This window comes from Mixophyes fleayi, chromosome 2, assembly GCF_038048845.1.
Source record: "Mixophyes fleayi isolate aMixFle1 chromosome 2, aMixFle1.hap1, whole genome shotgun sequence".
Lineage (NCBI taxonomy): Eukaryota > Metazoa > Chordata > Amphibia > Anura > Limnodynastidae > Mixophyes > Mixophyes fleayi.
The window spans coordinates 29,462,029-29,489,473 of record NC_134403.1 but is presented as its reverse complement, the minus strand read 5'-3'; the positions used below and the strand labels follow the sequence as shown (position 1 = coordinate 29,489,473).

At 40.6% G+C, this 27,445-nt stretch overlaps 1 protein-coding gene across 1 annotated transcript in view; it reads right to left on the bottom strand.

Annotated features, from left to right (window-relative positions):
• The window catches only part of HEPHL1 (hephaestin like 1), a 113,546-nt gene that overhangs the window by 35,425 nt on the left and 50,676 nt on the right, over positions 1–27,445 (bottom strand). Inside the window, exons 7-12 of the mRNA XM_075198739.1 lie at positions 16,502–16,641; positions 14,231–14,362; positions 12,074–12,288; positions 10,960–11,110; positions 8,849–9,061; positions 8,052–8,268 (exon numbers count right to left, since the gene is read on the bottom strand). Coding sequence (XP_075054840.1) covers positions 8,052–8,268; positions 8,849–9,061; positions 10,960–11,110; positions 12,074–12,288; positions 14,231–14,362; positions 16,502–16,641 — 1,068 coding nt within the window. The remainder of the gene's footprint in view (positions 1–8,051; positions 8,269–8,848; positions 9,062–10,959; positions 11,111–12,073; positions 12,289–14,230; positions 14,363–16,501; positions 16,642–27,445) is intronic.

The window sequence follows — 27,445 nt, the reverse complement described above, 5'->3', positions numbered from 1 at the left end:
TGGTATAACTCAATAAAAGAACCTAGAGGATCCTCCCATCGCAATAAATAACCAATTGAATAGTATCACATGAATAAATGTTTAATCACAGACAATATAATCTACTAAATAATAAATATAATATCAATTGTAAACCTGTATAGCTGGCCAGCATACATTTGAAAGGTACCTTTATACAAAATAAAAATCAATTGTAAAAAATGGTAAAAACCTAAAAAACCCAAAGGGGCTAGATAAAGGAAGTCCAATATATTGACCGTACTTCTTAAATGGATAATATTGGTCGGAAGCTCTTATAGAGAAAGCATGTATACGTTTTATGTAACAAATCGATCAGTAGTAATCACGAGACTCTCTTTCACTTCATGTTGTGTCAGATACTTCCAATATGTGATAATCAACTATGTAGACACAGTCAGGATTTGCTCCGTAACACTTGTTATAGTAAGGAGCAATTCAAATTCAGCCGAGATATTCAGTACCTTCTCAACAACATATATTAAATTCTTTGGAAAAACCGCAATTAAAATTCAGCAGTATTTTCCTTACCATTCGGCGTCTTCAACCCTCCGGAGGGAAAAATAGATGGAGATGCGGGGATTTCAAAACTCATTACATTCACTAGTTAGTGGATGTTGTAGTCGGCACACCCAAATTAGGGTTCAGATGTTAACCACTCGTCAGCGGTAGTGGATCAGGTTATAGAAAAACTTGTTCCTTTGCGCTGAATCGCACCCGTCAGATGGGGCTTTAGTTGAAACAATATCAAGCCAAAGTTGCAAGTTGTTGTATCAATATACACAGTTCCAAAAGAGATCAAAAATCAAGCCGACTGTATTAGAGACAAAGTGGTGAGATGATAGTTGGTTTAGTGAGATGAAATCACAGACCTCAATTGCTGACGCGTTTCGTGCCTGCTTCACGGCACTTTCTCAAAGCTATTGAAGGTCTGAATCCGTTCCTTTAAATAGAAGGCTGAATATCCAGGTGTCTTTCATTCATTTTAATTTTCTATTTTCTATTTTTTCCTTACTTTTTTCAGTTTTTTGAGTCTATATTTTCAATATTTGAATTCATATCAAGCCAAACTAGGAGATATTATTTAGTTTACAGCTTATTTAATTTTCATCCGTTAAATATACACATAGACATTCTCAAAACATTTAGAGACATAAAATAAGCCCGTTAGTACAATGATCTGTCTTGTAACAAGATATATACATATTGCTACTGCTAGCGATCTCTTATTTTTCACACAGAGACGTTGTTTGAGACAGATTCAGAAACTCTCTATAATCAATGGGATCCTAACGTGTCTCAAAGACCTGGGATAGATATATATATATACAAACTTAATTAGATAGTAGCAACAGGCTAAATATGGTCTTATATGTCTATCAGTGGTATAATCATAGGTAAAGAGGTTCCATATTTGGCAACTATACATAAAGAACATACTAGACACTAAATTGAGTTTAATCCACACTAAATCTAAAGCGTGAACCATACAGATAGATTGGCATATATAAAAAGGTGTATATGTATACACATAAAAATGCACCAACACGCAACTATACAATTAAATCTTGACAAGCCCCGAATCATATCGCTTATTGGCATCACTTATGGTACCGAATTTTCTCAGAAAATATATATATATATGTATAGAAATATAAAACACACACAAATTTATAGATCAAAAGTTGATAAAACATGTCGTTTTCAATTAAGGCAATTATGGTCTAGGGCTTCGTTCAAGCCAGTCGGTATTAGGGTAGAGAGTTTGAAGATCCACTTAGACTCACACAGACACAGTTTCGTAAACCTATCTCCTCTTCTCTCTGTCTTTCTTACAAGTTCTACTCCTAACAAGGTTAGACACTTAGGATCACTTGCATGATATTCTGCGAAGTGTCTAGAAACGCTGTGATTTTGTACTTTATTTAAGATATTCCTTCTGTGTTCCCTAAATCTCGTCTTCAGGGATCTTGTGGTTCTACCCACATATTGGAGTTTACAATCGCACTCCAATACATAAACAACATAAGTACTATTGCAATTAATAAATCCCCTAATTGGAAAATCCATACCTGAATGAGTAGATGTGATATTCTTTGTCCTATTTCTAATATGATCACAGGTTAGACAAACGTTATTTCCACATCTAAAACAACCCTCTGGTTTGCTTAGCCAATTGTCATTTTGTGTTTCTTGTATATTCCTGAGAGAACTAGGTGCCAAAATTCTTTTAAGATCTAAATTTTTTCTAAAAATAATAGTAGGCTTTTTTTCTATGGTATCACACAAAATATTATCCATCTTTAATAAATTAAAGTTGGTCCTAATGATCTTAGAAATTTGCTTAGATTTTAAATTATACTTAGAAACAAATGCGGGGGTGTTTGAGAAGCCTGTGGTATTTCCTATTTTATTGTTATCCTTCCTGGTCTTCAATCTAGTGGAATTTTGAAGTACAGAGTTCCTATCTAGAGATAAAGCATATTCTTTAGTAGTTTCCAATAGGGGTTCAGGATAACCTCTAGATCTGAAGGAATCTAGCATCCTGTCCAATTGTTTTCTAAATTCAGGATCCTCAGAACAGTTTTTCCGTAGACGTCCCACCTGGCTCTTGGGAATGTTATTCACCCAAGGTCTATAGTGACCACTGTTGTAATGAAGGAAACTGCAGACGTCTACTGGCTTATTATAATTAGATGTCACTATCTTTTCACCATCAGTAGACAAGGTTATATCCAAAAAATTAATTTGAGTTCTATCAAAAGTGTGGGTAAAAGTCAAATTATATGTATTATTATTTAAAAATTTTACAAAGTCCTCAGCCAAATTTTGACCTCCTTTCCAAATGATTAGGAGGTCGTCTATATAACGGCCGTATAGGACCAGGTTCGCGGCAAACGGGCCCCGCCAAATATACTGGTCCTCAAAGGTGCCCATATATAAATTCGCAAAGCTCGGCGCGAACCTGGTCCCCATCGCAGTTCCTGTAACCTGTATATAAAAATGTCTTTCAAATAGGAAATAATTATGCGATAGGATAAACGCTATCGCCTCCACAATAAGCTTCTTTTTATCACAAGATATTGAATCATCATTATCTAAATAAGTTTTTGTTGCCTCAATTCCATTTTGATGTGGGATGTTAGTATAGAGGGCTTGTACATCCAGAGTTAGAAAGCCATATGTATCATCCCATCTAATTGGTTCTACTAATTTTAACATATGTATCGTATCTTTAATATGTGACTTTTGATTTGACACATAACCCTGAAGGAAATGGTCAACATACATAGATAAATTTGAAGTCAGGGACCCTACTCCCGATATAATGGGTCTCCCTGGTGGTAAGGTTGGAGACTTGTGAACTTTCGGTAAATGGTAGAATACCGGTACTACTGGATGTTCAAGATATAAAAACAAATACTCATCCTTTGTTAGTGTGCCCTGTCTAAGTTTTTCTTCTAACCAACTTTTTAATTCTGTTTGAAAAATTAAAGTTGGATCTTTATCTAGTTTGTGATAGAATAACATATCAGATAGTTGTCTTATAGCTTCACTAACATAGTGTTCCCTGTCTAACACCACCACACCACCTCCTTTATCCGCCTGTTTGATGACTATAGACGTGTCTTTTTGAAATTCTTTTAGAGCTTGTTTTTCTAGTTCTGATAGATTACCTAATTCTGAAAATCCTGTAAATCTTCTTTTATTTTTAATATATTTCTGTTCCTTGTTTTTCGCTCTATGTGAAGGGCGACAAAGAGATCTGAAGTCATTCAAGGTTTTATTATAAAAAAGTGTAATTGCAGCACTTTTATGTTGTACAGGAAAAAAACTAGATTTATTTTTAAATGTTTGTCTGGGTGTCATTTCTTGTTTCTTTACGGAATTATTAATGTCAAATATTTGACTATATTTGTCCTCCGATACGTGATTTTCGTTAAAAAGGGATTCAAGGTCAGACAAGCACTCTGTATCGTTATCATCCAAAACAATAGGCAAAATCTCATCATCTATGTTTTTTAACTTTTTGCAAGCGAAAAATCTCGTTCTACACAAGTTTCGTGTATATTTGTTGAGATCTACAAATAGATCAAATAGTTCAGGTTCTTGGCTCGGTGCAAAATTTAGCCCTTTAGAGAGTAGTTTAAGTTGGTCCGTATTAAGTTGTTTACTAGAAAGGTTATATATACCACCTATATTTAGGCTGGTCTCTTTCTCCTCAAGTTTCCTTCTTCTTCCTCTCTTTCCTCTCTGTCTCTTTGTCGTTTTGGTGTCCTTGTTTGGAGACTCTCGTATCTGTTTGGGTGTCGAAATGTTTGTAGATTGGGACTTCTTACTAAAAAATGATCATCGGATCTATACTTATTACGTTCTATTGATTTTGGACGGGCACCTAGTTCTTCATAATCCTTATCCTTCTGTAAGGGGTCTTGTAATTGTTTCTCATTAATGGTACCTGGATGGCCTTTCCAATCTCTTCTATAAGGAGAAATATCTCTCCTCTGACGATAATTCCTAGCTTTTCTGAACGGGGTATTTTCTGGGAATTTATTGTTTCTGAAAAACCTTTCTCTATATGTTGGTCTGATTTAGGGAACACAGAAGGAATATCTTAAATAAAGTACAAAATCACAGCGTTTCTAGACACTTCGCAGAATATCATGCAAGTGATCCTAAGTGTCTAACCTTGTTAGGAGTAGAACTTGTAAGAAAGACAGAGAGAAGAGGAGATAGGTTTACGAAACTGTGTCTGTGTGAGTCTAAGTGGATCTTCAAAATCTACCCTAATACCGACTGGCTTGAACGAAGCCTTAGACCATAATTGCCTTAATTGAAAACTACATGTTTTATCAACTTTTGATCTATAAATTTGTGTGTGTTTTATATTTCTATACATATATATATATATTTTCTGAGAAAATTCGGTACCATAAGTGATGCCAATAAGCGATATGATTCGGGGCTTGTCAAGATTTAATTGTATAGTTGCGTGTTGGTGCATTTTTATGTGTATACATATACACCTTTTTATATATGCCAATCTATCTGTATGGTTCACGCTTTAGATTTAGTGTGGATTAAACTCAATTTAGTGTCTAGTATGTTCTTTATGTATAGTTGCCATATATGGAACCTCTTTACCTATGATTATACCACTGATAGACATATAAGACCATATTTAGCCTGTTGCTACTATCTAATTAAGTTTGTATATATATATATCTATCCCAGGTCTTTGAGACACGTTAGGATCCCATTGATTATAGAGAGTTTCTGAATCTGTCTCAAACAACGTCTCTGTGTGAAAAATAAGAGATCGCTAGCAGTAGCAATATGTATATATCTTGTTACAAGACAGATCATTGTACTAACGGGCTTATTTTTATGTCTCTAAATGTTTTGAGAATGTCTATGTGTATATTTAACGGATGAAAATTAAATAAGCTGTAAACTAAATAATATCTCCTAGTTTGGCTTGATATGAATTCAAATATTGAAAATAGAGACTCAAAAAACTGAAAAAAGTAAGGAAAAAATAGAAAATAGAAAATTAAAATGAATGAAAGACACCTGGATATTCAGCCTTCTATTTAAAGGAACGGATTCAGACCTTCAATAGCTTTGAGAAAGTGCCGTGAAGCGTCAGCAATTGAGGTCTGTGATTTCATCTCACTAAACCAACTATCATCTCACCAACACGGAGACACGGAGACTTTGTCTCTAATACAGTCGGCTTGATTTTGATCTCTTTTGGAACTGTGTATATTGATACAACAACTTGCAACTTTGGCTTGATATTGTTTCAACTAAAGCCCCATCTGACGGGTGCGATTCAGCGCAAAGGAACAAGTTTTTCTATAACCTGATCCACTACCGCTGACGAGCGGTTAACATCTGAACCCTAATTTGGGTGTGCCGACTACAACATCCACTAACTAGTGAATGTAATGAGTTTTGAAATCCCCGCATCTCCATCTATTTTTCCCTCCGGAGGGTTGAAGACGCTGAATGGTAAGGAAAATACTGCTGAATTTTAATTGCGGTTTTTCCAAAGAATTTAATATATGTTGTTGAGAAGGTACTGAATATCTCGGCTGAATTTGAATTGCTCCTTATTATAACAAGTGTTACGGAGCAAATCCTGACTGTGTCTACATAGTTGATTATCACATATTGGAAGTATCTGACACAACATGAAGTGAAAGAGAGTCTCGTGATTACTATTGATCGATTTGTTACATAAAACGTATACATGCTTTCTCTATAAGAGCTTCCGACCAATATTATCCATTTAAGAAGTACGGTCAATATATTGGACTTCCTTTACCTAGCCCCTTTGGATTTTTTAGGTTTTTACCATTTTTTACAATTGATTTTTATTTTGTATAAAGGTACCTTTCAAATGTATGCTGGCCAGCTATACAGGTTTACAATTGATATTATATTTATTATTTAGTAGATTATATTGTCTGTGATTAAACATTTATTCATGTGATACTATTCAATTGGTTATTTATTGCGATGGGAGGATCCTCTAGGTTCTTTTATTGAGCTATACCAACATAAATTCTCCGCAGCGCAATCTGTCCTGTTTTTCTTTTGAGCATACGCTGAACCTCAGCACGCCCTTACTGTACAATGCCTACGTGCGTCCGCCCTTTCCCTCCGGTATTCTGCAGTTCAGGTCGTAGGCAGTCGGAAGTGTCATTTGCATGCGGACATGAATTGAATGCAACTGCGTTCACTGGCTTATGTCTGGTTCTGGAGCATGCATGCATTCACACAAGATACGGCACGCTAATGGACTTGCAGTCAAAGATGAATCAGGCCCAATATATTCATATATGTACATAGTTTAATCAAACACCTTATATATGTCTTGGATGAATCATTAAAAATTGTTTGCAGCTGTGCCCATAGATTTGAATTATTTTTTTCTGGCCTATACAGCACCAATTTGCACGCCATACTGCACGTGATACTGCACTCCATACAGCACACCATACAGTGACATTCTGCACAACATACTGTACGTGATACAGCAGCATTCTGTACAACATACTGCGAGTCATTCTGCACACCATACTGCACACTATGCTGCACACCATACTGCACACTATGCTGCACACCATAGTGCACTCCATACTGCACAACATACTGCACACTATGCTGCACACCATACTGCACACTATACTGCACACCATACTGCACACCATACTGCACACCATTCTGCACACCATACTGCACGCCATACTGCACACTATGCTGCACACCATTCTGCACACCATACTGCACGCCATACTGCACACTATGCTGCACACCATACTGCACACCATTCTGCACACCATACTGCACGCCATACTGCACACTATGCTGCACACCATACTGCACACTATGCTGCACAACATACTGCACACTATGCTGCACACCATAGTGCACTCCATACTGCACAACATACTGCACACTATGCTGCACACCATACTGCACACTATACTGCACACCATACTGCACACCATACTGCACACCATTCTGCACACCATACTGCACGCCATACTGCACACCATACTGCACACCATACTGCACGCCATACTGCACACCATACTACACACCGTACTGCACACCGTACTGCACACTGTACTGCACCACACTGCACTCCATACTGCACTCCATCCTGCACACCATATTGCACATTATACTGCACACCATACTGCACCTCATACTACACACCATACTGCACATTATACTGCACCTCATACTACACACCATACTACACATTATACTGCACTCCATACTACACACCATACTGCACATTATACTGCACCTCATACTACACACCATACTACACACCATACTACACACCATACTACACACCATACTGCACATTATACTGCACCTCATACTACACACCATACTGCACATTATACTACACACCATACTGCACATTATACTGCACATCACATAACAGTTAGTGCTGGTATTTTAGCCTCAGACAAGGGAAATGTTAGTGTAATTATTATTATATCTCATACCTCTCATGTTCATTTTCTGTGATGTTATGTTTCTCAAGTTCCCATTCCCTATTAGGGGAATAGTCCCATTCCACCTCCTCTGCTGAGATGAAGTAGGTTCTCATGGTTCCATACTGGTGTTCTTCAGTAGTAGAATTATCACAGACCTGTACTGAATACATATGTTTCATTCCACTGACATGATGATCTACCGTCTGACAGCCCACTTCAAATACACCTGAAAACCAGACACAGCTAGTATAATATGCACCATAAGATATAACGGACATGTGTCTGAAAGCATTCACATCACTATATAAAAGGTGACTCCTTCCTAACTAAAGCTGGCTACATATATAAAAATCACAGGCCATTGATTCAGCTGTTCAGCACTCTGTCTGCATGGCTGGGTCATGCAATTTGTTAGTGCGATCAGAAGATGACTATACACAGGTCCATAGTGAACATCTGTGAGCATAAAACTGCAAAGTGCAGGAAACACATGGGATATGTTGGTGCTGCTCTGTGTTGGGTTAGTAGTGGTAAGAAACTCACGTGGTTTTATCAATGAACTCCAATGATATAAAGTAGTTAATTGCAGTTACTGGGGGCGTCTTACCACTATTAGACAAAAAAGAGCGTCTTTCCCATATTCTGACCAACTAGCGAAGCCGCTCTGTATTGATTAGACACTGACATGCTGACCTGTCAGTTGTGTCCCGGCTATGCAAGGAGCAAGTACTCGACTTCAATAGGGTTAATGTACTAGCAGAGTAAAAGGTGTCACCATCCTTCTTAGATATGACGCAGTCTCATACCTGCTTCATCTGGCTGCATGTAGGCGGTGACTGTTGTATGCGGGAATAGACTGAGGGTATCTCTTGTCATTCCCCCCAGGTTAAGGGTATTCCCTTCAAAGTAAATTCCGTGTATGTCAATCTCCGTGCCCAGTCCGAGAAGATGCCAGGAGACGTTGTCCATCCGACACATGTCAAGACCGGGAAGGTTTCCAAACATGTAGCCATTGACGGCTGTAGAGGAATAGAGAACACAACTCACCATAACCTTGATCGGACGCATTTTGTGGACATGTAGTGCAAGTTTCAAGCAATGTTTAAATGATTCAAACAGGTTTCACATTTTTTGTGACAAGTCCATCAATCAGCAATCTACACCAATCTGCGCATAATATTATCAAACAGACAGATTAACAGTTATTTACTGACACTAAGGGCCTGAGTCATTAAGGAGAGCAAAACAAAAAAAGGAGTAACTTTGCACTTTGGCAAAACCATGTTTCATTGGAGTGGGAGACAAATTTAAAATGTGGGAACTGATTTATAGTTGGAGTAGGGCATGTCCTAGATCAACTTTAAATTTCAGTGTAAAAAAAAAGCTATAAAGTATTTGCGTGCTAGATGAAAAAACAGCCAATATTTTCCTTATGTGCAAAATAATAAACTAATCTGCACCCCTTACATTCTATCATGGTTTGTCCTGGAGCAAGCTTACCATTTTTTTTTTGCTTTGCGCTCATTTACAAAACTGGAAAGCTGTGGTGTGCAGGACAAACCAGGGCTTGTGAGATAATGAGTAATTGAGGCATGTATCTGCAGGGAGTAGTAAGACTCCAAGCAAATTGGCTTTGCTTACACCCCTAGTCAACAAGGAACAGATCTCAAGATGTGTTCCTTGTTGACGACGGACCGCCAGCTCAATACAGTGTCAAAAGAAATAATAATAATAATAATAATAATAATAATAATAATAATAATTAAAAAAACCGTGGGGGTCCCCACTTCCAACGACATTAACCCTTGTGCTGTCATCCTAGTCTTGGTGGGGCAAAATCGGGGGAAAAAAAGCATGTGGTTCCCCCAATTTTACTCCAACCAGCACTAGGCTTTGCCAGCCGGGACTGTTGGCACTACAGCAAGGGAACCCGCAGCAGAGGGTCCCCCTGCCATGATGCCAACCAGCCCCAGGCTGTTCAGCATGGGGTTGAATTCCCTAGGGAGTTGGGCTCTGCAAAAAAAAAAAATGTGTGCCCCCTTTAAAGGTATCTTCATGCAGACACATCCTAACATGCTATTTTGAGTTGTGTGTATCTTAAGATATGTTTGACTCAACCTAACCACCTAAATGCGCCATTTTTAAGGTACACATTTTACCTGTAGATTTTAGATAGAAATGCGTCCAACCTTTACATGAGGCCCAAAAGAACCTCTACATGAGGCCCAAAAGTACCTCTAAAACCAACACTAGGCAAATCAGCCTGGGTTGGTGGCACTAGAGCAGGGGGACATGCAGCAGGGGTCCCCCTGCCATAATGAAAATAATTGAAAATAATTGTTTCTTCAGTCTTAAAGACCCCAAATTAATCCAAATGATCCGGCTTGGCAATATAAAAAACCCTTAAGAATGGCCGCACTTTTTTCCTCTATGGAAAAACACCCGTCGCAGAATTAAATAATAACAGGCACGAGGTCTATTTATACAGTAGGGGGTTTTCTTACGCTGTCATGGGAAACCCCCTATTGTATAAATAATAATGAGCTGGAAGCAGGGGCTGGCTGGCAAACTTTAGCCTGGGGGAGGGGCGAGACTTGGCTCAACAGCCTATTAGGAACATTTTAAAGAAGAAAAATAAACAGGTAGACCAGTGACCCAGCCCAAGGCAGTCCACTATGAGACCAGCCCAGGGGGACAGATGCCCCCCTGCCCCCCAACCCCTGGTTGGAAGATTTGGGGACTGTCCATATTTGATGTTGGAACAGCCCTAAAGAAAGTTCAAAATAATTAAGTAGTCGTCCACATATGAAAGCAGCCAAAACTTTAAGACGACAATTTTTACTTTTGCCAAAATGAACATTTCAGACCCAGAGCAAATATCTGCATAATGCTACAGTGACAGCGCTATGTGCCTTACCGTGCATCTTGTTTGATTCCTGAAAATCCTCATCTTCTGTGTCAATGGCCGATGGATCTATAGAAACCATTGCCATATTTTCCTCCAGGTACCAACTCAAATTTTCATCAAATACTGTGAACAGCAGATAAAACTCTTTTTCTACCCCTACCTGAAAATAAACATAGGTCAATAGTAATTAGCATGATACATGTATATCTACTGCAGACAGGTATAACCTTTATATAGAGGTTCACCTTCATAGGTAACACTGCTCCTAGGCGTTGGGCTGCTTCCAGCTGTGTTGGTAGTGTAAGTGGTATTGTCATATTTTATGGGGGCAGTGAAGGCTCAGTAATACCCTCAGAAGAGGGCACCATAGAGTGCTGGGCTACTGCCATTATAGGGATGGGCCTATTAATACCACAATCTCAGAAGAGGCTGCAATGTCATATTTCACTGATCCCATCCTGAGTTTAGAGTGAAATGTTACCTACTTCCATAGATGAATTTATGTTATCAAAGGACTCTTCATACCCATATAATCCTGGTGGTACGGTGCTTTCAGCTCTTTGTAAACTGGTGACACCCCCACCCTCACTCTCCCCCCTTTAAAGACAATATTTCTATATTCTAAACTGTATTATTTACATGTGTTCATTTTGCAGACAGGAAGCAGGGGGCGGTATATATTGGGCTGAGCAGCACAAGTGAAGTGTCCTAAAGACTCAAAAAACATAACAGCATCCTCAGGGTACCAGCGCTATGTAAGTAACACTACAATGCCAAAGACAGGTTCAAATGTAACTAAAAAATAATAATATCAATTGTAAAATAACAGGACAGGATCCTGATTTTCATATGTGAAATCCATCCATATATATATATAAACCCATCCTGCATATAATTCAGTGCACAAAACAGGCTCAAATGTCTTTAATATAATTATTGCTTTTGAGAGGAGGGAGGTGAAGAATAGCAGGAGCATTAGAATTATCCTGATGTTTTATGGAAGGAAAAGAGGTAAAATTGAGGATGGAATGAAAGCAATACAACTGTAACTAGGAGACATATTGTGGCTACAGGCTAAAGACCTACCACCCACGCACAATAAGGGCTCCCTCATTTATAATACCTGCGTGTTGTCAGACCGGAGCGAGCCTCTTCTACAGACCAGCAGAGGACCAACCAGTCCTGAATTAGTGTCCTTCACTGGGTCTACCGCTGAATAGTAAAGGTAAGTCAGGCAATTGGGATCGTTGCTTGTAGGTCCATCTTTCTCCAAGACTTTCCAGGTGTATGTGAAGGTCTCTCCAGGTCTCACGTGAGCTCCTTCTTTCACAACACCCCCTTCCACAAACATACAAGTATGACATATTATCAATATGTTCACAAATAAGGGTGGTTTCCAACTTCACCTTCATTTATTGGCTTGTATGTACCATCCTGCGATTTTAACTAAGCACACTGATTTATATGTCTGACTTTGTTCTGTGCTTTCCTGCCATATATTTATAGCATTAAGATTGTTTCTTTCTGTTGCTGTGCGATACGGCAAAGCTCTGCTGTGCTCACTGTATTCTATACAATTGTATCCAGGGAGCAGCTATGTGTCGTATCCAAGGGCAACAAAAATAACTAAACTAACTCTCTTAACAATCGCTGAAAAGACTGTGACTCTGCACACTCTACACATATCTGCCTACACTGCTGGTTGCGAGTGCCCACGCACTTTCACATTTGCCCAACATCGTTCCATCGTTGGTCGTGATTTTACAGAAGCTTATAAAATTAAATCAACAGATGCAATGTGTTTTGGTACAACAAAACTTGATCATGGGAGCGTACAGACTCTTGCAATATCTGACCAAATGGTTGTGAATTGTGTGATCTGCACGATAATTCCATAGGTGTGTACCCAGCTTTAGGTGCAGACAAAAATCTCACAGATATCCTGCATATGCGAAGGTCATAGGTAAGCTGTAAGTGATCAAATAATGACAGAGGTGTGTAATAAGTAATGTACTATGATTCTAAGTTGCTGTATGCCAATATATGGTGTTTCTGTGTAGTTTTTATCCTTACTCAGACATCAGGTTCAGCACTCATTCATTTCTCATATTTACTGGAGGTCACTGGAGGTCTGAAAGTTTCCATGTCAGACCTGTTTACATGCAGTGTACTAGCGTAAAAACAAAGTACATAGTACAATGCACAAAAGTGAAGCCCGAGGGTATGATGGCTTAAACAGGATGATTGCCATTAGACAATACTTCACCCAAATGACTGGGCTATCTTGAAGAAATGCTGGTCAACTAGCCAGGGCCATCTTAACAACATTATGGGCCCCTGGGCAAAGCAGTGCACCAGGGCCCCTACATATATATATATATATATATATATATATATATAGATATAGATATAGATATAGATATAAAAATATAGATATCAGGGGCGGGCTGGGCCGGGGGGCAGGGAGGCATCGCCCCCCGGGCCGCTCAGATTTTCCGCTTTTAGGGCCAGGGGGTAGGCCTGCCGGCCGCCCCCCGATGCAATTTCTCCGGATTTTTTTCGGCGGCCGCATCTGATGACATCAGATGCGGCCGCGTCTCGTGTAATGAGATGCGGCCGCCTGTGTGCCCCCCTGCCTGCAGTATCCCAGCCCGCGCCTGATAGATATAGAGATAGATAGATGTACTTACTCAGTGACCCTTGAAGGTTTTTTTTGCAGGTTTTTTCTTATGCAGAGTTATTTATTCTAATTAAAAGACCTGCCTATGGGGCCCCCTTGCCCGTGGGTGCCCCAGGCACCTGCCCATCGTGCCCAATGGAAAAGATGGCCCTGCAACTAGCACTTACTTGTGAAATGTTTATATGGATTCACATCGTATAGGTAACAGATTTTATTTTCACTATCATCATCATCACCATTTATTTATATAGCGCCACTGATTCTGCAGCGCTGTACAGAGAACTCATTCACATCAGTCCCTGCCCCATTGGAGCTTACAGTCTAAATTCCCTAACATACACACAAAGACAGAGAGAGACTAGGGTCAATTTTGCTAGCAGCCAATAACCTACTATTATGCTTTTGGAGTGTGGGAGGAAACCGGAGCACCCGGAGAAAACCCACGCAAACACAGGGAGAACATACAAACTCCACACAGATAAGGCCATGGTCGGGAATTGAACTCATGACCCCAGAGCTGTGAGGCAAAAGTGCTAACCACTGAGCCACCATGCTGCTCCACTGTTACACATGATACCTGTGTTAGATGCGGTGACTTACCATCTACGTATGGCGCACCCTCCGAATCCTTGCTCATTGACACCCCGTGAGGCATCACACTGCAGTTCCTGTCAGCCATATTGGAGAACACAACCAAGATGGTATCTCCCACTTCAGCTTTGATTACCGGCCCTAAACACAACATAAACAATGACACAGTCAAACTGTGGTTAGTTCCAAAGTACATAATTTGTAAACACATAAAATACATACATACGACGCTCACTCCATTTAACTTGCACAGGTGCTCCTGGTATTTGTGTACTGACCCAAAATTCCACATACCAAATCACTTGCAATACACAATACCTCCCACCTCAGTTTTGTCAGGTCTCAGTGAAATAATGGTACATTCTCATGAGTCATGAATTTTGGTTCAGTCCACAAAATGGCTGCCTCCACTATAAGTAGGTGAAGGATACATTATAAAGGACTATTTGCCTATTGATCATGTATAAGCCGTCTAAATTCTTGGCAAATACTCATTCCAAGTAACAGATTTCTAGGCAGTAAATCTGGGATGTCCTCAGAAAATCAAGATATTTGGGAGCAGTAGTCAGACTGTAAATGGTATAAACCCTTTAGGATATAGACTCTCAGGAACAGGCCCTCTTTCCTTGTGTCTCCTACTATTATTCATACTTGCCAACTCTCCCGGAATGTCCAGGAGATTCCCGAAATTCGGGTCAGTCCTACGGACTCCCGGGAGAGCTGGCAAATCTCCTTCATCCCACTGCTGGCACCCCAAAATTACGCAATTGGCGGTAAATTGCATCATTTTGGCCCCACCCCCCAGCGACAAAACGACATTTCCAACACGTTTGCCCGCACCCCGCCCCTCCCACCTTCCAGTCACGCCCAGTGGCGGATCCAGGGGGTTTGCTGCCGGCGGCTGCACACTGTGCAGGTCCGTTCGGCAGTGATAATGTGCTGCCCGGCTGCTCTGATTGTGTTTTAAACACAATCAGAGCAGCGGGACAGCACATTATCACTGCCGAACGGACCTGCACATACTGTGCAGCCGCCGGCAGCCTTAGAAGTTAGAAAGGGGGCGGGGCTTAAATCCCACCCCCCCCCCCCCCCCCCTACATCGCCCGGGGTAGAAAAAATTTCTAGATCCGCCCCTGGTCACGCCCCTCTCCCGGAAAGAGCGATGACAAAGTAGGTAAGTAGGCTATTATTCCATCACTCTCTGTACCTCTAGACTGCTTCCCTAATCCTGTGTTCATGAGCCCAGGGGGTAAATGTATTAACTTTTGATTTGTGCAAGTCACCGCTATTCTGCGAGTTTTCCGCTAAAATTTAAAGCGGCAATGGCTTTAAAGGCATTGTCTTATCTATAAAGCCATTGCCACTTTAAATTTTCACTGCAAACTCGCCGAAGAGCGGCAACTTGCACAAATTAGAAGTTAATACTTGTACCCCCAGGCCTACTATACATTGGACATCACCTTCACTCTCACCCACTGTTCCGTAAATAACTACATCTGCATTACCAAGTTGTCTGTGCACTCTGATAATTATTAGATGTCTGGTCTTTGCATAATTATGTTTTTTTTATGTAATGTGCTTTGGATCACTGTAAATTTCATGTACAGCGCTGCGGACTATTTGTGGCTCCTTATAAAACAAATTAAAAACAGATAAAATTTTATTATTATTATTATTATTAATTTTTATTTATAAGGCGCCACAAGGTGTCCGTAGCGCCGTACAGGAACAAACAAATTACAATACACTGGGAGACAGCACAGTACAGTAAACAGTTAGCACAGTAACTCAATAAGCTCAATGCACAGCTAGAGAGGGCGGGGAAGGGGGAAGGAGGATCTGCAAACGACAGGGCCCAAGAAGGAGGGCGCAGAAGACAGGGAGACCCCCAGGGGACCCTCGAGGAGGAGGGTTAAGTAGCTGGAGAGCAGAGTTAGAAGTGGTGGAAACAGGAAGGAGAGATGGCCCTGCTCAGAGGAGCGTACAATCTAAGGGGAGGGGTGGACAGACAGAGAGACGCAGGGGAGAGAGGGAAAGTAGGGGAACGGAGACAGAAGATAAGGTAGATAATAATAATAAAAATAATAATAATAATAATAATAAATCAGCTATAACACATATCCAAACGGATGTCTGCTTTTAATAGTAAACCTTTCCTTGGACTAATTAAAGTTAATACCCAATTGATTCCTATGGGCTACAGGTAATTTGCACTAGTTGTACCGTGTTAATAAAAAGACCTGATGATGTTAAATATTAAATAGAAAAGGTGTTTTTTACCCAGTATTCCGAGATGTTCTTCAGCTTTAGATCGGGTCTTCTTAATACTAAACGATTCGTCTGTGTATTCTGTGTAATGAGCTTTCCAGTACGAACCCCCAATCCTGTCACTGCTCTTTGTAAAAAATGTGGCAGAATGACTGGAAAACAAAATTTTTACGTAAGGAAGAAGATCTACTTATGACAGACAGGCATATTATTAACTTGGAAAACATTTAACAAAAAACACTACAAGTTTTAATTAACCTCCAAAGCTTGTGTTTGGCCACATTCAGTTTCATTTAGAGAGGGGCGGGTCCGGTTCTCCGAGAACCGAACCCACCCGAACTTTGGGTATCCGAGTACCGAGCTGAGCAGCTCGGTACTCTCCCACCCATTCCGAATCCAAATCGAGGCCGAACGTCATTGTGACATCATCGGATCTCGGGGCTCGGTTCTCGCGATACTTCAACTTTATAAATACCCGCCTCCACAGCAATCCATCGCCATTTGACAGAGGGAGAGAGCAGGGTGTAGTCATAGGCTAATTAGAGCAGGGACAGAGAATACAATATTGTTCTTGCAATTGCTCTAACCAAAATCGCTAGTGCAGAGAGGAGGATAGAGGTTTATTATTTTTTCTTCATATTTGGCACTCCCCAGCGCTTTTGGGGTGTCCCCCATAATTGTGCATAAATATTTCTGGCTGTCAAAAGTCCTATCTGTCAGCAGTATCTACTAAATAATTTTTAGCCCTCCTCAGTGCTTTTGGGGTGTCCTCCCTAATTGTGCATTAATATTTCTGGCTGTCAAAAGTCATATATGTCAGCAGTATCTACTAAATAATTTGTAGCACACCTCAGTGCTTTTGGGGTGTCCTCCCTAATTGTGCATTAATATTTCTGGCTGTCAAAAGTCATATCTGTCAGCAGTATCTACTAAATAATTTGTAGCACTCCTCAGTGCTTTTGGGGTGTCCTCCCTAATTGTGCATTAATATTTCTGGCTGTCAAAAGTCATTTCTGTCAGCAGTATCTACTAAATAATTTGTAGCACTCCTCAGTGCTTTTGGGGTGTCCTCCCTAATTGTGCATTAATATTTCTGGCTGTCAAAAGTCATATCTGTCAGCAGTATCTACTAAATAATTTTTAGCACTCCTCAGTGCTTTTGGGGTGTCCTCCCTAATTGTGCATTAATATTTCTGGCTGTCAAAAGTCATTTCTGTCAGCAGTATCTACTAAATAATTTGTAGCACTCCTCAGTGCTTTTGGGGTGTCCTCCCTAATTGTGCATTAATATTTCTGGCTGTCAAAAGTCATTTCTGTCAGCAGTATCTACTAAATAATTTTTAGCACTCCTCAGTGCTTTTGGGGTGTCCTCCCTAATTGTGCATTAATATTTCTGGCTGTCAAAAGTCATATCTGTCAGCAGTATCTACTAAATAATTTTTAGCACTCCTCAGTGCTTTTGGGGTGTCCTCCCTAATTGTGCATTAATATTTCTGGCTGTCAAAAGTCATATCTGTCAGCAGTATCTACTAAATAATTTGTAGCACACCTCAGTGCTTTTGGGGTGTCCTCCCTAATTGTGCATTAATATTTCTGGCTGTCAAAAGTCATATCTGTCAGCAGTATCTACTAAATAATTTTTAGCACTCCTCAGTGCTTTTGGGGTGTCCTCCCTAATTGTGCATTAATATTTCTGGCTGTCAAAAGTCATTTCTGTCAGCAGTATCTACTAAATAATTTGTAGCACTCCTCAGTGCTTTTGGGGTGTCCTCCCTAATTGTGCATTAATATTTCTGGCTGTCAAAAGTCATTTCTGTCAGCAGTATCTACTAAATAATTTTTAGCACTCCTCAGTGCTTTTGGGGTGTCCTCCCTAATTGTGCATTAATATTTCTGGCTGTCAAAAGTCATATCTGTCAGCAGTATCTACTAAATAATTTTTAGCACTCCTCAGTGCTTTTGGGGTGTCCTCCCTAATTGTGCATTAATATTTCTGGCTGTCAAAAGTCATATCTGTCAGCAGTATCTACTAAATAATTTGTAGCACTCCTCAGTGCTTTTGGGGTGTCCTCCCTAATTGTGCATTAATATTTCTGGCTGTCAAAAGTCATATCTGTCAGCAGTATCTACTAAATAATTTGTAGCACACCTCAGTGCTTTTGGGGTGTCCTCCCTAATTGTGCATTAATATTTCTGGCTGTCAAAAGTCATATCTGTCAGCAGTATCTACTAAATAATTTGTAGCACACCTCAGTGCTTTTGGGGTGTCCTCCCTAATTGTGCATTAATATTTCTGGCTGTCAAAAGTCATATCTGTCAGCAGTATCTACTAAATAATTTGTAGCACTCCTCAGTGCTTTTGGGGTGTCCTCCCTAATTGTGCATTAATATTTCTGGCTGTCAAAAGTCATAACTGTCAGCAGAATCTACTAAATAATTTTTAGCAATCCTCAGTGCTTTTGGGGTGTCCTCCCTAATTGTGCATTAATATTTCTGGCTGTCAAAAGTCATTTCTGTCAGCAGTATCTACTAAATAATTTTTAGCACTCCTCAGTGCTTTTGGGGTGTCCTCCCTAATTGTGCATTAATATTTCTGGCTGTCAAAAGTCATATCTGTCAGCAGTATCTACTAAATAATTTGTAGCACTCCTCAGTGCTTTTGGGGTGTCCTCCCTAATTGTGCATTAATATTTCTGGCTGTCAAAAGTCATATCTGTCAGCAGTATCTACTAAATAATTTTTAGCACTCCTCAGTGCTTTTGGGGTGTCCTCCCTAATTGTGCATTAATATTTCTGGCTGTCAAAAGTCATTTCTGTCAGCAGTATCTACTAAATAATTTTTAGCACTCCTCAGTGCTTTTGGGGTGTCCTCCCTAATTGTGCATTAATATTTCTGGCTGTCAAAAGTCATATCTGTCAGCAGTATCTACTAAATAATTTGTAGCACTCCTCAGTGCTTTTGGGGTGTCCTCCCTAATTGTGCATTAATATTTCTGGCTGTCAAAAGTCATTTCTGTCAGCAGTATCTACTAAATAATTTTTAGCACTCCTCAGTGCTTTTGGGGTGTCCTCCCTAATTGTGCATTAATATTTCTGGCTGTCAAAAGTCATAACTGTCAGCAGAATCTACTAAATAATTTTTAGCAATCCTCAGTGCTTTTGGGGTGTCCTCCCTAATTGTGCATTAATATTTCTGGCTGTCAAAAGTCATTTCTGTCAGCAGTATCTACTAAATAATTTGTAGCACTCCTCAGTGCTTTTGGGGTGTCCTCCCTAATTGTGCATTAATATTTCTGGCTGTCAAAAGTCATATCTGTCAGCAGTATCTACTAAATAATTTGTAGCACTCCTCAGTGCTTTTGGGGTGTCCTCCCTAATTGTGCATTAATATTTCTGGCTGTCAAAAGTCATATCTGTCAGCAGTATCTACTAAATAATTTGTAGCACTCCTCAGTGCTTTTGGGGTGTCCTCCCTAATTGTGCATTAATATTTCTGGCTGTCAAAAGTCATAACTGTCAGCAGAATCTACTAAATAATTTTTAGCACTCCCCAGTGGTTTGCGCTCAGAATGGATTCAAAGCAGTCCACATATGATCTGAATGAGCAACCAGGTTCTGTCACCAGTCCTGATGTTAGTGTTCCCAGTACGTCATCTGGCCAAGGCGATGTCAAACAACAGAGTGTTTTCAAATTAGTGCAAAAAACAAAAACCCAAAAAAAATTTACTGTATTGAAGCGAAAAAGAAGTGTAACTGAGCAAAAGTTAAGTGACGATAAAAAAAAAATTGCAAGCATGCCATTCTACACACGCAGTGGCAAAGAGAGAATGAGGCCTTCACCTTTGGCTATTAGTGGCAGATCCCAAAAAGTTACCCAGCCTACAATTGGTGCACAACTACTGTTACGTGTCAAAGCCGAGCTGCAAGATAACAGTGAGGCATTACAGGAGAATATTTGCTCTGATTCACAAATGACAACAATCCCTGTGGAGAGTCCATCCAACAGTGGGATGTCTAATCGTGAGCATTCTGCTGATGTGTGCCTTAATAGCCCGAGTGTAGCCGGTGATACCCAAATTGAGGATGCCACTTTGGAATTAGAAGAGGATGAGGGGGAGATTTGTGTAGGCGACGAGGGCGCTAATGAGGATGTTGATGAGGATGAGGTTGTTTGTGTAAGTCCTGCACCAGTGGCAGCAGTTCTGGCACGTGACAAGAAAAAGGCCATTGTCATGCCTGGGCATAAAACAAAAAAATCCACTTCTTATGTGTGGAATTATTTCTACCCAAATCCAGACAACAATTGTATAGCCATTTGTAGTGTATGTGAAGCCACAGTCAGTCGAGGGAGGGACCTTAACCATCTTGGAACCTCGTCTATGTTACGCCATTTAACGAGAGTTCATGGCAAAGTGTTGGGAAAAGCTGAAAGTTCTTCCCAAAAGAATACAAGCACTCCCTCATCAGCTAAGACCCTCCGCTCACCGACATACCGACGGCTACAAAATACACCCACCACACCATCCTCATCAATATCCTCAGTAGCGCTCGGAGTTAGCCCGGCATCCCACTTAAGGCTGGATGACTCCGGCACTATTATTGATTCCTCTGAAGAAAGCGTTAGTCCTGCTGCTGCTGTTGCTGCTGCTGGGGGTGAATCGTCATCCCAGAGGCAGGTGAATAAAATGAGCAGTCCTACATTTCAGCAATTAACTGTGAAACAATCATTTGCGAGGGGAAGCAAATATGACAGCAGTCACCCAGTCGCCAAGCGAATCACAGACGCCATGGCTGCAATGTTAGTGTTATATCTGCGTCCAATCTCCACAATAAACGCAGCTGGTTTTTCACAGTTAATTGAGGTTTTGTGTCCGCGTTACAGAATTCCATCGCGACACCATTTCTCCCGTAAAGCTATTCCACAACTATACCAAAAAGTGTGTAAAAATGTAGAGATTGCGCTGAAAAATGCCATTCTGCCCACTGTTCACTTAACCACAGATATGTGGACAAGTGGAAGTGGCCAAACCAAAGACTATATGACTGTGACAGCCCACTGGGTTGGTCATTCACCTTCACCAGCAGGAACAGCAGCAGCATGTACACCACTACGTAACATTTGTCACAGGCAGGCCACTCTTTGTATCACCGGCTTCACTAACAGGCATACGGCTGACAATTTGTTACGCAAACTGAGAGATGTGATTGATGCATGGCTTATACCACTCGGACTCTCCCCAGGGTATGTCATTTCAGATAACGCCAACAATATAGTGCGAGCATTACAGCTGGGTGATTTCCAACATATTCCCTGTTTTGCTCACACCATCAACTTGGTGGTGCAGAGCTTCCTACGAAATAACCGTGAGGTGCAGGAGATGCTTTCGGTGGCCCGTAAAATTTCAGGCCATTTCAGGCATTCAGCCACAGCATGTAGGAGATTACAGCAGCTCCAAGAGCAGTTTAACTTGCCCTGCCACCAACTTAAGCAAGAGGTGGTAACTCGGTGGAATTCCACCCTGTACATGCTTCAGAGGATGGAGGAACAGCGCAAAGCCATCCAAGCATATTGCACAAGTCATGACATTGGGAAAGGAGGGGGGATGTATTTCACTCTTGCACAGTGGGGAATCCTTTCAGTGCTGTGCAAGGTGCTGAAACCATTTGAAGTTGTGACATGTGAGGTCAGTGCAGACTCTGCTAGTTTGAGCCAAGTCATTCCTTTAATTAGACTATTGGAAAAGCAGCTTGAGAAAATGAAGGAGGAGCTGAAAGCAAGCAATTCAGCAAAGTATGTTGGCCTTGTCGATCAAGTACTTAATTCGCTTCACAATGATCCTCGAGTTATTAAGATCTTGAACTCGGATCAGTACGTTTTGGCCACTGTGCTTGATCCAAGGTTTAAAACCTACATTGAGTCTTTACTTGTAAATGAGCGAGATGTGAACTTTTGCAAGGAGCTATTGCTCAGCAAGTTGGCCGCTGAACTGGGCCTCGGCTTGACGACGTGTCCTCCTTCACTTTCTCAAGCTGTTGCTCGTAAAAAATTAAATTTCCAAAAAAGAAGCAGGGAAGACACAGGGGGCAGACGAGAACAATTTAACATCTGGGCTGGTTTGAAGGATTTTTCAAAAAAATGTGTCACTTTGCCCATAACTCCATCCAATATGAGTATAAACATGCAAAGGATGGTGGAGGATTACTTTCAAGAGGTAGTTGATATGGAAATGTCAGACAGTCCCTTTCCTTACTGGGAAGAAAAGCAGGCCATTTGTTAACCCATGTACAAACTTGCTTTGCAATACCTAAGCTGCCCACCCTCCAGTGTGTACTCTGAACGAGTGTTCAGCACAGCAGGGAACTTAGTCAGTGATCGCCGTAGAAGGTTACTTCCCAAAAATGTGGAGAAAATGATGTTTATAAAAATGAACTACATCTTCCACGAGGAAGGCCTTCACCATCCAAGACATCCAAGCACTGACTGTTCTCTAATGGCGGATTCAAGCGGCGATGAATTGATAGTCTGTGATGATGACGTACACACTGATGAGGGTGAGGATTAAGCTGAAGATGATGCCGATAACATCTTTTTAAAACTTTCTATGTAAGTGTAGGGTGCAATCTACCCCCAAAGAGGAAAGGGACTTGTGGCATTTCCATATCACATACCATCTTGAAAGGCTGCTGTTAGGGCAATTTATCCTTAAGGGTAGGGTGTCATAGACAGAGTGACCCTAAACTGGCTTTGTCCATTTTTCATAATATTGTACAGTCTATAATTGCTGAATTTTTGGGTATTTTATACAAGTGGAGGGGGGCCTAGAGAGACAGAAACCAAACTGGCTTTTTCCATGTCAATTAATATTGTACAGTCTATAATGGCTGAATTTTTTGGTATTTTATACAAGTGGAGGGGGGCCTAGAGAGACAGAGTGACCCCAAACTGTCTTTCTCCATGTCAATTAATATTGTACAGTCTATAATGGCTGAATTTTTTAGTATTTTATACAAGTGGAGGGGGGCCTAGAGAGACAGAAACCAAACTGGCTTTCTCCATGTCAATTAATATTGTACAGTCTATAATGGCTGAATTTTTTGGTATTTTATACAAGTGGAGGGGGGCCTTGAGAGACAGAAACCAAACTGGCTTTTTCCATTTCTTTACATATTTAACTATAAGTGTAGGGTGTAATATACATTCAAAGACGATGGCTGCATTGCCAATATGCATAGATGGAGAGGAAGACAATATGTTTTGTGTGTAGAATAGGCCTACCAACGAAGAATTAAACTGTTTTTTTGGATGATTTATTACCTCAACAATTAGATTACTTGTCTCTAAAACAGTTGGAGCACTAAATTGGGTTAATTTAGGCCCAAAAACATGGATTTTCCCAAAAAATAGCAAAACAAAACCAAACAAAACCAAAACCAAAACACGCAATGGCGGTTTTGCAAAACCAAAACCAAAACCAAAACACAACGGTAATCCAGATCCAAAACCGAATCCAAAACCAAAACACGGGGGTCAGTGACCATCTCTAGTTTCATTTAACTTTAATTTCAATTTTTTTGTTCTTACCTTGTGGTACTAAATTGTGTACTGAAATGACAATATTTTACACCACACACTGGTATTTAGATGTATCAAGGGGCAAAACCTCTTCTGTTCTAGCCATCACTGGATGGAGATAACAGATCAAAGCCATTCTTTGTCAAAAGTATTTATTTAATGAGTAAAGTATTTTAATACTTTCATAAATTCCATCTATTTTGAAAAAAATGTTCTTGTTGTTTTCACGTAAGTGGCTCGTGCATTTGCATTTCTATAGAGAGTCGACCGTCGTAATATTAAGGGCTAACTCTGGGACAGTATCAGTGGGCAGCTGAACATTGCTCCAGTGATATTTGTTTGTTAAACTGCTGCGGGAAGTGAATAATCTGTCTTATCGCCGCAATAGGGCTGTGTTGATGACTAGGCCCCTGAACATAGTAGAGGTTGGAGACAAAATTGGATAATAAAAGAGGTTCTGATTCATCCTCGAACACAATGTGAACCCAACTTGCGTTTAAAAAAAAAACCACGTAACTTGTATTCACATCCAAGCGGATCGTAAGATATGTTTCCATTTGAATCTGGGTATAAGTACGCTATGGCTATACGTTACTTGCCATAGACAGAACACACAGCAGGATAAGCACATGTATATGTGCAATATGCAACCAATGGAATTGTATAAAATGCATTTACAACTCTTAATACTAAAGAAATCAAAAATATTTTTTTTCCAGGAAATATATAAATTAGGATGTTTTTAATGCGCACTGTACATAAAATGTTCTGGCACGCATAGGTGTAGTCATCATTATCAGTCGGCACTTACACCAGCCCAGTGGCTAGTGCCAGAGATACAGCTAAATAAACCGCATGCCCTGAACTTAAATCGTCCGCACCATTACTGCACGCCTCCCGACATTTCAGTCCCCAGCAATGGGACACTGCCCCAGTAATGATGGGGGCAGTACTGAGTAGAGATGAGCGGGCTCGGATATCTGAAATCCGAGCCCACCCGAACGTTGCCGATCTGAGCCGGATCCGAGACAGATCCGGGTATTCCCGCCAATTGCAAAACTGAAACCGAGGCTCTGAGTCATAATCCCGCTGTCGGATCTCGCGATACTCGGATCCTATAAATTCCCCGCTAGTCGCCGCCATCTTCACTCGGGCATTGATCAGGGGAGAGGGAGGTTGTGTTAGGTGGTCCTCTGTCCTGCTATATCTCGTGCTGTGCTGTGCTGTGCTGAGTTCTGCTCAGTCCAGTGGTGCTGTGTCCTGTGCTCTGTCCTTCTGAGTTCAGTGGTGCTGCTGGGTCCTGTGCTGTGTTCTGTTCAGTCCAGTGGTGCTGTGTCCTGTGCTCTGTCCTTCTAAGGGCATTGTTATTTCCCCATTATTCCCAAATTATAAAAAATTTCAAAAAAAGTTATAAAAAAAATTACAAAAAAAGAAATTATATATAAAAAAAAAATATCCCAAAACAATCCTGCAGTATAAGTCCATTCTTATACTGCTATATTACAAAGTTCACTGATTCTGCAGTATAAGTCCAGTGGTACTGAAATATTACAAAGTTCACTGATTCAGCAGTATAAGTCCAGTGGTACTGATATATTACAAAGTTCACTGATTCAGCAGTATAAGTCCAGTGGTACTGATATATTACAAAGTTCACTGATTCAGCAGTATAAGTCCAGTGGTACTGCTATTACAAAGTTCACTGATTCAGCAGTATAAGTCCAGTGGTACTGAAATATTACAAAGTTCACTGATTCAGCAGTATAAGTCCAGTGGTACTGAAATATTACAAAGTTCACTGATTCAGCAGTATAAGTCCAGTGGTACTGATATATTACAAAGTTCACTGATTCAGCAGTATAAGTCCAGTGGTACTGATATATTACAAAGTTCACTGATTCAGCAGTATAAGTCCAGTGGTACTGATATATTACAAAGTTCACTGATTCAGCAGTATAGGTCCAGTGGTACTGATATATTACAAAGTTCACTGATTCAGCAGTATAAGTCCAGTGGTACTGATATATTACAAAGTTCACTGATTCAGCAGTATAAGTCCAGTGGTACTGATATATTACAAAGTTCACTGATTCAGCAGTATAAGTCCAGTGGTACTGATATATTACAAAGTTCACTGATTCAGCAGTATAAGTCCAGTGGTACTGATATACAAAGTTCACTGATTCAGCAGTATAAGTCCAGTGGTACTCTCCTGTGCCGCATATAATTTTTAAAGGCTTTGCCGAGTGTGTGTGGCTTAGGGGTACGCTCTCTTGTGCTACATAAAATGGAAAACCAAAATTTGGAGGATAAAGTAGGGAAAGATCAAGACCCACTTCCTCCTAATGCTGAAGCTGCTGCCACTAGTCATGACATAGACAATGAAATGCCATCAACGTCGTCTGGCAAGCCCGATGCCCAATCTCCTAGTACAGGGCATGTAAAATCCAAAAAGCCCAAGTTCTCAAAAAGTAGCAAAAAGAGAAACTTAAAATCATCTGAGGAGAAACGTAAAGTTGGCAATATGCCATTTACGACATGTAGTGGCAAGGAACGGCTTAGGCCCTGGCCCGTGTTCATGACTAGTGGTCCAGCTTCACCCAAGGATTAAGCCCTCCTCCCCCCCCCCTACAAAAAATTTAAGAGACTTATGCTGTCAGCAACAACAACAAAACAGGAAAGAACTCTGCCTTCTAAACAGATGACATCACAAATCCCCAAGGCGAGTCCAAGGGTGTTGTTGGTTGTGAAGCCTGACCTTCCCATCACTGTACGGGAAGAGGTGACTCCATCCAGCATTTGCAGCACGCCCTCTGCATATGCTGGAAGGATCACCCACAGTCAAGTTACAGATTTGGCTAATGAAGGTGTGAATGTTGTACACCGGTAGGAGGATATTGATGTAACTGGCGCTGAGGAGGATGTTGATGATTATGATGCAGACAGATACCAAATTGCCTTTCTCAATTTCTATTTATATTCTAGATTATATAATGGCTGAATAGTTTTCTATTTTACTCCTAGTCGAGAGGGGATCTGATGCAGATAGATACCAAACTGCCTTTGTCCATTTCTTTGTATATTTGAATTTCTAGTTCTACAGTCTATGCAGGCTGCTTTTTTTATATTCAACTACAAGTGTAGGGCGGGGGGGGGGGGGGCATAGATAGCCACCAAAGTAACGTGGTCCATTTAATTTCACTTTCTAGCTCCACAGTCTGTGCAGCCTGCTTTTTTTATCTTCAAAGTATTTACAAGCCTTGCAATCTAAATTAACTAGAGGTAGTGACGTGCTAGAACTCCACCCTCTATATGCTGCAGAGGATGGAGGAGCAGCAAAAGGCCATTCAAGCCTACACAGCCACCTACGACATAGGAAAAGG